At 38.6% G+C, this 14,002-nt stretch overlaps 1 protein-coding gene across 3 annotated transcripts in view; it reads right to left on the bottom strand.

The window, feature by feature from the left end:
- Window positions 1-7,763: 7,763 nt before the first annotated feature.
- Window positions 7,764-14,002, bottom strand: part of HAPLN1 (hyaluronan and proteoglycan link protein 1) — a 62,517-nt gene continuing 56,278 nt past the window's right edge. For all 3 annotated transcript variants that reach the window (XM_083465510.1, XM_083465508.1, XM_083465509.1), the window contains one exon: window positions 7,764-13,251. In XM_083465510.1, coding sequence (XP_083321636.1) covers window positions 12,962-13,251 — 290 coding nt within the window. In that variant the 3' untranslated portion in view covers window positions 7,764-12,961. The remainder of the gene's footprint in view (window positions 13,252-14,002) is intronic.

The following is a 14,002-nucleotide window of genomic DNA, read 5'->3' as shown; positions in this document are numbered from 1 at the left end:
TTTTTCACCTTTCCGTTTCCCACAGCATTCTCCTATATTGAATTAAAAAAGAAAAAACCATTTCCATACCACCACTTCCCTGTTTTAAAAACTGAACTCAGTATCAAAGGAGCATGTCTCTTCGTACTGGAAACGCAAGAACCTTTACAATAAATTGTTACCACATAATTTATTTTTACAATGTGAGGCTTTGTTAATTGACATACCTCAATTAATACAAAATACAATTTAGTATAACTTTATGTAGATGTTTACTTGGTAAACAGATGAAAGAGAAATAGCTCCCATTCCAGTACAGTGGTACCTTGGGTTACATATGCTTCAGGTTACATACGCTTCAGGTTACAGACTCTGCTAACCCAGAAATATTACCTTGGGTTAAGAACTTTGCTTCAGGATGAGAACAGAAATCGTGCAGCAGCCGGAGGCCCCATTAGCTAAAGTGGTGCTTCCAGTTAAGAACAGTTTCAGGTTAAGAACAAACCTCCAGAACCAATTAAGTTCTTAACCCGAGGTACCACTGTACAGTGGATGCTCAGGTTGCGAACGTGATCCGTGCGGGATGGATGTTCACAACCCGCAGTGTTCGCAACCCACAGCGACGTGTCTGCACACGCACAGGTTATGATTTGACTCTTCTGCGCGACTGCCAAAACCCAGAAGTAACCTGTTACAGTACTTCTGGGTTTCAGCGGTCTGTAACCCAAAAAAACACAACCTGAAGCGTCTGTAACCCAAGGTATGACTGTATATCATCAGCATTAGGGAAACATATTCATTGGTGTAGCTCTCAAACTTCAGGATCCATTCTGAACCACCTTAAGCAATAGCCTTATTGGCATTTCACTTTAAACCATGGTTAAAATGATATAAGCCATGAAGGTGAAGCTGCAGCATGCTCAGGCATGATGCAAAAATCATGAGCGCTTTGCTCACCTGTTGCTTCCATGCTGCTAGGATCTAAGCCATGGTTTTGCTTAGCATTCTCTCCGAATCTGGGTTTGTGGTTTGTTTCTCTTCACATAAACCATGAGCTCTAAGTAATGTTTGTTCTTAAGTTAGTGCTTGTGTTTGTTTGTGGGAAACAAACCCTGAGCCTGGGTTCAAATGTAACACTAAAGCAAACCAATGCTTCGCAACCAGTGGTGCAGCATGAGGGATGGAATCCTAAACGCATGTATTACTAATAATTTTAATGATAATAATGATAGCAATAGCATACACCACCTTTCATCTCAAGAAGACATACCAAGGTAGCATTAGGAATTAAGCCCCGTTAGACATAGTGGAACTTACTTCTGAGTAAATAGGCATAAGATTGCACTGCATGCAACCTTGGGAGGCTTCTCAGCAAAGTCTGCTTCACATGGATCTTGGCAAAAGATAAAAGAGAATAGCCCCATATTTGCCATCCTCAGCTACCTGTAAAGTGTGGAATACAAATGTGATGAATAAAAGACAGATTAAAAGTGCATGCAGACCTTTCATAGAAGAATTCCCTTGAAGTTCTGTATATGGCTTTCTCTAGAAGCAGCATTCAAATTCACTTCATCTCTGTGTGTGTATTTGTTAAACTAATGTGGTTAGTTGTACAAGTTTTTACCTCCCCCACCACGTGCCCAGTTATAGTACTTTCAAAAAGCAGAGTGGAGCTTTCCCCGATGGCTCTAATGGAATACTTAAATACTTTATAAAGGCAGAGCCATGATCGGAAACACTGACCTGTGTTGAGTGTGCTGGCCCACAAGTGTGAAATGGATAGGCAATCCGATACGCTGGAAACAAGACTCTTCAATGTCAGTAAGATTTCTAGGGCACCCAAAACATGTTTACTTAGGCAAAGGATATTTGCCAAACCCATGAGGAGTAGGAGAAGACTTGGAATGTGTTTCTCTGAGATACAAAACAATGCACAGAGGATGCTTCTAGATGGGGGTTAAGATTGCATCATTCAGATATCACAAAAGAATTACTGGCAGTTTTTAAAAGAGACTTTCTGGATTCTTTCCAAGAAAGTATAAATCAGGAGTAAACAAATGGTGGTGGTGGTGGGGAGAAGCTGGTATTTTGCCGTCAATAATGGAGTGTAGGTGCTGTGAAAAAATGGTCTGCATGCATCCATCCCACAATATACTCTTGTCTGTAATGATCTGAACTCTGTTGGAATGTAGAGTAAGAGTGAGAATTCCATAGAGACAATGTGTGTGATAGAATCCAGAGCTACTAAACTTACATTAGTCAAAGGTGTTTTTGAAAGATCTGTAGTGCATGTATGCCTAAATATATGGCTATATTTTCACTTCAGATAAAGCTGTTGATGCTTCAGGTAACCATGGTTAAGCAAAAGAAGTTCAATAAAGCACAGGTATATATATTCAGCAAGGATACTATTTTTATTATTTATGGAGGAGCAATTTGACATATCCCAGAGATGAAGCATATCTGACTTCCTAGTGGTTCCTTGGAATAATGCACACTTTATGACCACACTGTGGCTTCCACTAACCCTCTGTGATAGAATTCTTACAGTGCAATCCTAATCGTGTATACTAGGATTGAAATTGGATGGAATGTCACATTGAACTCAGTGGGGCTTACTCCCAGGCAGGTGAGGTTAGAATTGCAGCCTTAGGCAATCAGATCTTCTCTGGAGTCCAAATAAAGTATATCTGTAAAAAGTGTTCACATCGTGCTGTTGACAGGTTGCTTAGCTACAAGATATGCACATTTGCAACAGGGGGGAAACATGGACAGGGTCAGCGGTCATTTGAGAGAATGAAGCATGTAGCGACATCATCCTAGTGTAATTTGTGACATATTTGAGATGGCAGGTCTTTTTGTCCCTTGCTATTACAGTGCAGGTCTTCATCTTCAAGACAGAAAAAGTGTGTGCCATGCTATAACCTAAAAGTTATATTGCTTTCTTTTAAATGCTGGAAAAGCTAACAGGAGAGAGTGTGTTTTATTGATAATGGAGACCATTAATTCTCAGTGGCTCAGTGTGCCTGCGCCAGGTGTCATCATTGTTTAATCAAGTGGGTGTCAGGCCTGTGTTCAAGTTGCTTACCTTTATATTGATATTTCTCTAATCATTGCTTCTCTGCTAACCTTCTTATTGGCTAAGGTTGTTCAGAAACTAGTGAAGAAACCATTGTTTTCCTAATGGAAGCTTTCCTGTTTGGTTTCACAGCTCAGCATGTACTGAAGATGACACTGGTCTCTGCATTGCTGCTGTTTTCAGTAAGTGAGCAAGGGTGATTCCAAATGGATGCTTATTTTGGAATTGGTGGTCTTCATGCATGCAAGTCTTTTCTTTCTTTCTGCAGCACCTACGTGGCACCATCACTTTATCAAAACGCCAACCCACATTTTGTCCCATTTAATATGGGTTTACTTTGGGGGGGGGCAACCCTGTTGCTATTTACATGTTTGCAATATCTCATTTACAGCACCAAGCCCCTGTCTTGAAGCTCCCAAAGTTTAATTACCACATTCATTATATACTTGAAGCTCATAGGGATACTGAAGTAAGTGGGAAGTAAGTTTGCAATGGCACTCCTTTGCTTCAGAAATTTAGAATGAGATTCTGTTTCATTAAAGTTAATGGGAGTTGAATCACAACAACAATGGAATTGGAATCACACCAATGAGGTACAGCAATATCTTTTCTTGAACCAGGTCCTGGGCTGGTGCCTTTTTTCACTAACGAATGGTAGTCTCATAACACACAGTGTCATGACTAACTCACCAGAGCTGTATGGCCACAGAGAGACACGTTATAAGGTCATTGCTTTGAACGCTGAGAAGATTTGTGCTGAAAATATATTTTTGGTTAATGAAAAGTGTAGATCTAACTTGACATTATTTATAAACAACTGAGAAACTGCAGGAAATTGCAGTGGATGAATGAAATGGATAAAGGAATAAAAGAGAGTTACTTTTTAAAAACTTCTTAGCCATTTTAACCTCTATACCAGAGGTAAATAAACTGTTTTTCTGCTGGGTTCTGACCCAGACCTACCCAAAGCAGGCTGTGTACTTGTTTCTATCACCTGGTTCTACCACATTTATTTTTTTGTTTCAAAAGTTTGCACTCCATCCCTCCACCGTTGCCCTGCCCACTTGCCTGTGTGCAGTTCCACATATTGGCCTTTGTTGAATTCTTTTCTTCTTAGGGCTCCCAGGCTAGTGTTTAAATGCAAGGTCAGATTAAGCCGCAAGTGTGCACAGCTCTATCTTGGATTGTGATCATGGAGGGCTTTTAATTAATTATTTAATTAATTATTTAATTAATTAATTTTGTATATTACCCTTCATCCGAAGATCACAGGGCAGTTCACAACATAAAAATACAAAATGAGAACATTTTGTGAATAACTCACCTCTACAACTAAAAAAAGTCCAGTCACAGCACCACTTAAGAGACATATTCTCATCTTAGCCCAAATGGGCCAGATTCACATTGAGCTGAATTCGGAAGAGACTGGGGTAAGAATGATAGAATGTGAAACATGTCTCCCAAACCGTGCCCACCAACTCCCAACCCCTCCACACAGAGATTGGATGAAACACATGTCCCACAAAAGAACCATTCTGGATCTTTCCTAAATATCAGGTTTTTTTTTCAGTAGAAGAAAAAGTGGGTTTTTGAGTACATTATTCTGGTATAACAGGTGAATAATGTCACTGTGTAGCATCATGCCATTAAAATGGGTGTGGTTGGATGGAAGAAACTATACCACTATACATGGTAAGTGCGGAAAGATCCTTAGTGAGTGGGGAAGAGGGAGAGAAAATACCTAGGAGAGAGTCTTCCTTTTTCAATGCTTCTTTTCTAGCAACAGATTGTCTCAATTCAAGTATTCCATTACCCAGCCAATCCTCAGCTAGATAGTTTGAGCATGATTTGTTTTCAGTTTCCATAAAATCTTGCATTTGAGGTCTTGTTATGCAATAAAACCCTTCATGTAAAATGAATGGTGCTATGCCATGGCTTGGTTCTTTGTATACAGTTGAACATATAAACAAATAAATTAACGAATGCTCAAGAACAAATATTTGATCCACATAACCTTTCCTGCTGCAATTTACTTTTAGCAATTGCTAATAAATCTTTTTATTACTGAGAAATAATGTATGAAGCATCCCAGTAAAGTGAAGAATGGCTTCATTAATAGGAGCCTCTATCAGTCTAAATGTCAATGACTCACACTTGCTGTGGGATATTACAGTATTTCAACACTGAATTCAGACAAGGCTCTGTAATGGCAGGTAGCAAAAATAAAAGTTGTGTTAATAAATGCATGCTTGCAAAATGTAAATAAACATTAATATTTGTGAGTCTGTTATTTGTAGAGAGAATGAATAAAATGTATCAATTCTGTTCCTTAGAGAGATTGAATACCTTGCCTAGGGATGTCAGCCTAGCAATGTACTTTGAGACGCCCGCTATTACTTTTGGAGATTTAGTTACCATTGTGAACTATATTTCAGTCAAATCTCAGATATCTTCTTAGGTTTGGGAGAAGTGGAAAAGTGTAAACACTGCAACAATGCCATTCCTCTTTTTTTTTTTAATTGAATTTGTATGCCACCCTTCAGTGGAAGACCACAGAGTGGTTCACAACATAAAAATGCAAAATGAGAAATCCTTACAATCATTTTAAATAATGTCATCCCTATGTAGTTTCTGGGCAAACTGATTCTGAGATAGAGATCTGAGGGTCAACCATATTGTGCAATAATAGGAAAGGAAAAAAGAAACACAGATTAATAGTTCCATTGGTAACACCAATGAGCCATGAAAACACTGGCAGCATACCACAAGGAGAACAAACTAGAACTTAATTACCAGAAAACCAAAATCACAGTATTTGCCAAAAAGCCCAAATCTCGATCATGGTACATGGATGGCCAAAAGATTGAGCAGGTCACCTGCTTCAAATACCCTGGCATAGCGCTTCATTCCTCGGGAAGCAGAAAAGCCCACGGGGACTATGTTGCAGGGAATGCCCAGAGAAGTGCAAAAGCCATACTTAAATATCTCAGGACCAAGGGTGGCCACTTCATACCTGCAACCCTCAAATTGTTTAAGGCAAAGTCCATTGCACAGCTGCTATATGGTGCTCAACTGGTAAAGGTAAAGGGACCCCTGACCATTAGGTCCAGTCATGACTGACTCTGGGGTTTCATGCACATCTCGCTCTATAGGCTGAGGGAGCTGGCGTTTGTCCGCAGACAGCTTCCGGGTCATGTGGCCAGCATGACTAAGCCGCTTCTGGCGAACCAGAGCAGCACCCGGAAACGCCGTTTACCTTCCCACTGGAGCAGTACCTATTTATCTACTTGCACTTTGACGTGCTTTCGAACTGCTAGGTTGGCAGGAGCAGGGACCGAACAATGGGAGCTCACCTTATCGCGGGGATTTGAACCGCCAACCTTCTGATCGGCAAGTCCTAGGCTCTGTGGTTTAATCCACAGTGCCACCCGCATCCCTGCTCAACTGGTACTCCCCCCAAATGCACAACACTGGAACTGGTACAATCTAAATTCCGAAGATCAGCCCAAAAGTGCCCAAAAATGTTTCCAAGGCAACCCTACACCTAAAAACTGGACTTGTAAGAATTGAGGCTAGAGTGTGACACTTAATTACTGGTTAGACTATCCTTCTTCCCATGTGACCTTGTTCTCCTAACTATAAAGGACGACTTCCAAACAACTTGAAAATGAGAAGTGTTAAACAAAATAACAACCCTAGGTTTTATCTCACAAATTTTACTTGACATGGGATATGAAAAAGCCCAAAACCCCCCCATCAAACAGCATGTGGAAGACATAGAACGCAAGCAAACCTAACCAGATCCCCAATTTTTTTCATCTGTGAAACCAAAAGATACCTTAGTTCCCAAATGCCATATATAACCAACCTAGAAATACCAAAACAGTGAAGGGCCTTCACTTTGGCCCGATGCCAGGACCTCCTCCCAGCTATCTAGGAAGGCCGTTTTAGAAATGTACCGTACGAGGAGAGAAAATGTCCCCGTGGCTCAGGGCAACTAGAAACTACTGGCCATGTCTTCTTCCACTGCCAATATTATTCAGATATAAGAGTCAGGCTCATCCTGCCAATACTACACAAATTCCCTGAACAACTCTATACCTCCTTGCTACTTCAAGATGCAAACCTAGATGTAACATACTCAGCCAGATTTTGCACTGCTATGATGGTCATTCACACCAGACTTAAACTGAAGGCTTATACGCAAGACCCATTCCCTCTCTTGCACCCTTCCTTCTATAGTTACTTTTGCAACTCTTTGCTTTTAACCCTCTAGCTGATTTTAAGTCTCCCTCACGCACCCCTCCCTTCTTTGAGTCACTCCTTTTACCCGTTTTATCTGTTTTATTTCCTAAATTACTATGTGTTTCTATTTTAACATGCTGGTCTGTGACTGTAATAAAGATGATGATGATGATGTTCGAATGGATCCAGTTCTACTAAGAATATTCCAATGTTTATGCTTGGGTTCAGATGATAAACATTTGTGTTATATCTAGGGTTCAAATCATGGCATTAGCTCCACCTTGATCCCAATTTTGATTATTGTAATAATTTTCTGGATACCAAAGAAGAAAAAGAGTTGAAAATATGTTAACTTTTATTCCTTCCCTCACTCGTAAGTCCTTGTGAGGGACAAGTGACACAGATAGAGATTTATTTACGAATAAAAGAGACGCTTTGCTTATAAAGAAAGAAGTTCTCATTTTGAAAAGATCAACATGATTTAATTGTTGCCATACGAGGGGACATTAAAATTCAGATACATTGTGAAAATACAATAAAATGACACAGTGCATTAATTCATTTCTTATTATGATCGAGGGTGGTTTCTTTCTTTCCAAGAACAGTAGCACCGACATAAAACCAGTTCTTAAGCATTCCCTTCAGACACTGTTGAAGCACCATTTCCTCATAGAAGAATGCTCTGCAAGTCCCAGTAATGCTGTAAAGCTCATGTATTAATATTCATATTAGCAACTATATAAAAAAAATCATTTCTGCTTACTTTGTATTGATTTTCTTTGTGAGCTTACATTTTATTATTTTCCCACCTAACTCCTTACAATGTAAGAAATTATTTTCTGCAGCCTTATATACCAGCACTATGGCATCACTTGGGATTCGAAACTACTCTTACTTCAGTTAGAATATATGAGAGAAAATGAATGCATCAGGTCTTTAATAATGTAGGCACAGAAACCGATTTGAATTGGGTGCAATGCTGGAAAGCTGCAGCAACTGTATCTAAATGTAGAGCTCAAATGAAATTGACCTTAATTATTTTGGAATGGCTTACTCTTGCCTTGTCTCTTTGCCACATTTTAATATTTCTCTGGTGCTGCACTTGTTTGCTTGGATGCCACCCTCAAAATCATGGTTCTACCCATGCCATGTTCAGGGATGTGCTAATAGTTTGAGGGAAAGCCTTCTTATTATGGGCATACACTAGAGTTACCTTCAGTGTGTCCTGATATATTGGCTTTAGAATTTGATTGCCTTCAGGATTTGGGTGCTGCTAAGGTGCTGTAAGGTTATCAGATCCTACATACAGCTGATTTTGGCCACTCAAATTTCACATGGTGGGATTCATCAAACAGCCCCTATCAGTGGAATCCCTGTGCAAAAGCTTTCACTTACATAACATGACATCCCTCTTACTCCTCCCATGTGCCTCTACATTGAAATTAGATCAGGGGGATTGGGGGATCCAGCTGAAATCCCCAGTTGCACACGGGAGAATGGGGGATCATTCCATCTGTCAGGCTACGATGCTTGTGCAGATAGAATACTTGAAATAATGCGATGTTGAATTCCACCCAGAGGGCCCATGTTTTTCAAAGTGTTGTATCTCAATATTGGAAGAAATTCTTCAGATCAGGTTATCCTATGCTAAAAAATAAAATGAGTGAAGCTTTTTTATAAAGAGCTGAACTCAGAAATCCAGATTCCCCAAGAGTCTAGGTTGTTTTGTTTTTTAATGTGGGATTGTATCATTTTAGAATTCAGGTAGGGGATCAGTGTTTGAATGTAAGTAAGAAATATGCAGACTCAAAAGCCGTCAAGAAATTACCTCCAAGTACATGGGAGCTAAGGTGTGTGAAATGATTGTTTAAAAAATGTGTTGATGTTCCTTCTAATTAAAGAATTTGATAGACTTGGGGTTTTTGTTTTGTTAAAGTATTTTAAAGCACACAGAAATTCCCACCCATTAACTTAAGTTAAACAGAGTTTCTGGTTAATGTTTTAGTTTACTCAATCTCATTATTAAATAAAAGGGATGCACTGCTGTCCGAGTGATCTCTTTCCCCCTATATGTGTTTCGCAACTGATAATTAAGGACATCAAGGAGCTTAAAATAGCTGTATTTTTTCATCAGCTACAAAGCAAAAGCAATGTGTAGTTTTGACGTACACAATCACTAGTACACATGGCTTGCCTTCAGAAGAAAATGAAAAACCCCAAACCCTAATATGAACAAGTGGCAGAATGGAAAGCAGTGTTGAGAACAAATTGAACCAAGTCCAAAAATCCATAACAAAAGGATGGGGATAAAATTATTCTTCAGTGCAATCCCATGACCGTAACCAGATAAATCAGCACCACAAAATCAAGGGTAAAACTTGTAGAGGGGATTTTAAATTAATCTCCAATACAATTACACTGTAAGCCCATTCTAGAAATACTGACTCTCAAGAAAATTAAGCAATTTCATTCACCTTATGCTTTTACACATGTTAACATTTTCAATTCTTTTTTTTATAAAAAAAGATATTTTCAAATTCATGCAAAGATGCATTTGGTATTATGAGTTTGTTTGGAACCATAATATATCACAATACTCTAATACACTCATACCGCATAACCTAGTTAATAGATCTTTCAGCTCATGAGGAAACTGATTTATTTATTTTTTTAAAAACTGCACAGAAATATTTGTGAAAGCATATCAGTTGTGCTACACTACAGAATATAATCACATTTTAATGTGATCAAGCATGGTTCCAAGGAAAGAGTAGTATATGCCCTTTGTCTTACCAGTAAACTGATGAATGTCATTTTTAAAAAACAACCATTGTTTGGTTCTGATAGCTTGGATTATTATTCTATGTCTGAGAGAAGCTTTGGAAAGTGACTTGATACTTTGCAAAGGTTAACCTTTCATTCTTTACAAATAAAAGTGCCTCACAGCTCAATCCTATAATATCAACTCAAAAAGTGAATCCCAGTTAGTTAAATGGGTCTTACTTCCAGTTAAGTAGATATAGGATTACAGTCTCAGGGTGCTAAAAAAGGCAAAGTGCAATGTAGCAACTGCTGAAATATATATTTTCCTTTAGCCAATGGAAAACTTTCTCACTCCCGTTTTCTTTAGAACAGACTTTCCCAACCTGGTGCCCTCCATATATTTTAGACTACAAATCCCAACTGTGCAAGCTGGGACTGATGGGAGTTGTAGTGGCTGCTTTAGACTATAAACTCTTATCCCATTAGTTCTTAGCTTCTCATATTTTTGCTGCATTTTCCTGAAAAGGAAAACATATTAGGCAGGATGCGAAACAGATTTTCCGTTTCTTTCTTTTCTTTTCTTCTTTAGTGATTATCTCTTTTTTTTCATTTCTCTTCCTCCATATATCCCATTGTTGCCCTCTCCCCCTTCTTCCTAACATCTTGGGCCAGATTACAGAAACCTTCAAAAGTCAAACTTTCTAAACACAAATTGATGAATGAATTGCAGCTGCTCTTCCACTCAGTAAATTCTTTGGATGCTTACAACATTTCTCCCAGATTTTGGGGTTCCAAATTATATCTGATCTTGCTTACAGAGTGTCACCAATGCATTAGTGACCCACCATTCTGTTTTATTTCCAGACTTTGTTCAAGACTCTGCATGGGTACAGATCCTCTGCAGTGAGCACCAGAACATCTGCACGTTGATTAAAACTGCACAACAAGGAATCTTGAGACAATTGCACTATGTTTTAATCAATGCATGCACATACCCTTTCCTTTGATTTTCTTCCTCCTCCTCATATTTTAGTTATAAACCCATGTAAGATTGCCCTGAGCTGATTACATTGGCACCAACTAGTACTTGACATTCTATGCCTTCCATCGAAAGAATGGCCCATGTGGGACACAATCAGTACATCTGGTCCTTTCAAATAAACCAGTAAAGATTACAATCAGTTGACTACACTGCTCACAAGTATTTGAATGCTGTGATATGTATATCAAAGCACAGGCATATAGTATAAGGCTACCTTGCATGGCAAATAAGAAACCGTGCTTGATATAGAAGCATGAAGCCTCTGTAACTATTGAAAAATTGATTCACTGTCAACTGTCCAGCTAGTTGGGCTGAAAGCCTAAATCTGCTTATCTGGGAATAACTGGAATGGGATTTACTTTTCAGCGGACATGTTTAGAATTGTACTTTAAGTTCCATTGAAGGCCATGGGACTTCAGTTAATCATGACTAACTTTTCCCATTAGTTTCAACTGAACTAATTTTTGTCTTCTAGGCAGGTCTGCCCACCCTGTTGCATTTGTTGCTCTTTTAATGCTTTCCCTCAGGAATATCATGTAATAGGTAACTTTTCCTGGGTTCTGTAGCAGGGGTTAATATCCCATAATCGGAATACTGATCAGCTGGAGAGTCAGAAATAACTATCTGGGTGAAGTAGATAATATTCTTCCTGATCATTTGCGGGCATGGGGATTCTTTGCTCCTTCACTTCAATGGAGAGACAGCACCATAGGCATGACATTACCATGAGTAGGGAAATGCAAAGAAAAACTACATTCTCAAATTGGAATGTAAATGGGGAACTGATTACAGAAATATCTTCCCCTTTCATAACTGGGATCAGAGGTTTTTTTTTTCTTTTGTAATCATAGAGTGGATAAATATGTTTCAAGATTCATTCAAATGTTTGTCTTTCACATGTATAACTAAGAAAGAAATATTAAATATTTAAATGCTTCATTTATAAAGACAATACTATTTTAAAAGCTAACATGAATCAAGCTGCTAAATTTCAGACATTTGTGTTTCTTTCTGTCCAGCAGTTCGTTTATATATAACTGCCCTGAGTAAATGCTGCTTAGCAAAATGGCCTTTAGAGTTAAAAAAAAGAAAAGAAAAAGAAATCCTCTCCGTAAAGCTACTCAAAGGTAATGCAATACATCTCAGGCATATTTAGTTTGCATTAAGAAGAAGGTAGGGCCCATCTTTTAATTATCCATACACAGATTATCTACTACATACACAGTAAGACTGGGAATGACGTTCAGAAGATTTAGCTGTGCTTGTTGGAATGTTATGAGATTATTGAGCAGGTTTTGATAAAAGGCAGGGTTTTAAATAGTGAAGCAGTTCTTGTATTGCAGACTTCAAAAAGCACTGTCACTTTAACTCGTGTTCACATCTTTGTATTTAACTGCTCGCAAAACCACATGGCAGTCAAGGAAAGATTAATGTAGTTCAGACCTGCAGATCTCATTATTCTATTTTAACATGATGCAAATATGTAAACTCGGAAAGGTGTCTGCTTTGAGTAGCCTTACATTCCTTAACTTAAGTCCTAGCAATCATCAAGCTATTGCATGCCCCATTCATGAAAAAATATGCTTTGTTGGAATGACGTAGCTTAAACAGTTACACTTCAAGCACTTCCTTACCTAGAGCTTCCTTTAAATTATATTAATTTAAAATATCTATTGAATGATAAGTTTTTTAAAAAATAACCAAAACAAATTAATAGGTTGGGGTTTTTTTTTATGAAAATGACTCTTTACAGTAAGTAAAAAAGATTTATCACAGTTTTGGTAACTTGCATGAGTTCGTTGAAACAAAATCCTTCACATGATGGATCGGATGTTGTTGTGCTCTAGGTACATTCACTGGTATGACCTAAAGCAGTAGACACCATAGAGCTTGTGCTTTTTATCGGGAAAGCCCACAAAGCGGACTGCTGCTTCAGTAGGACTGCAGCGTTTCCTTGGCCTAGAGATGGGGTAGCGGACGCTGCCATCAGCCAGCCAGCCGGCATCACAGCGGTCGTATCCCAGGAGTTTCCAGGCTGCAAACATTTGGCCTACTTTAGCAATCTGTGCGCCATCTTTGAGGCAGGCATGTACTGCTTCATCGTAGGTCAGCTTGGTTGGGTGTATTAGGTAGTAAAAACGGCCTAATGAAAGCAGAGAAAATATCAAGAACAAGATAAAGTTATAATACGTTTTCTTTACAGTTCTTTAAAGCAATCACTGTTGAGCAATGAAGTTAAAATTACATTTCTCTTTTTATAGAAAAATTACTTATTCTTTTGCCAGCTTTCAACAGATCTCACTATATAATCTTGAAGTGACTACTGTTGTTTGTGTAAGAGCGGTTGCACAATGCCTCTCATTAATAGTGCTGGACATTACATTGCCTTTTGATAAACAGTGGGGTTGTATTTACCTATAGCCACAAACCAGAAGCTTGTGTTGATATTATGTGATGCACCATGTACTGAAGTTCTTTAAAAAATGAAATATGGCATGCAACTATGAACCATGAAGGTTACAAAATGTCTATATTACACAGCAAAAACTGCATTACCATAAATATGAACACATTTATTTATTATACCAAGAGCTTCCTTGGACTAAGGCTAACTTTATCATTACATGGAGTGAAATCTCAATTTACTTCATGCATTTGATAAAACAGTGCCATAATAAATACATTTGTTAGTCTTTAAGTGACACAGGACTCTGTTAATATTGCTGCAACAGACATGGGGCTCATCCAGATTTCCTTCTGCGTTGCAATTTCCAGGCACAAGCCCAGACTTTAAGGTTCCGTGCCCAGCTCTCCTTCAATTAATGCTCTGCCTTTTAAAAATCCTTATTCGGTGTGGATTGGGAAACTACACAATCTCTTTCTTCAATTGACTT

Source organism: Podarcis liolepis, assembly GCF_965112155.1.
Source record: "Podarcis liolepis genome assembly, chromosome: 11".
NCBI lineage: Eukaryota > Metazoa > Chordata > Lepidosauria > Squamata > Lacertidae > Podarcis > Podarcis liolepis.
This window is presented reverse-complemented; position numbering and strand designations above follow the sequence as displayed.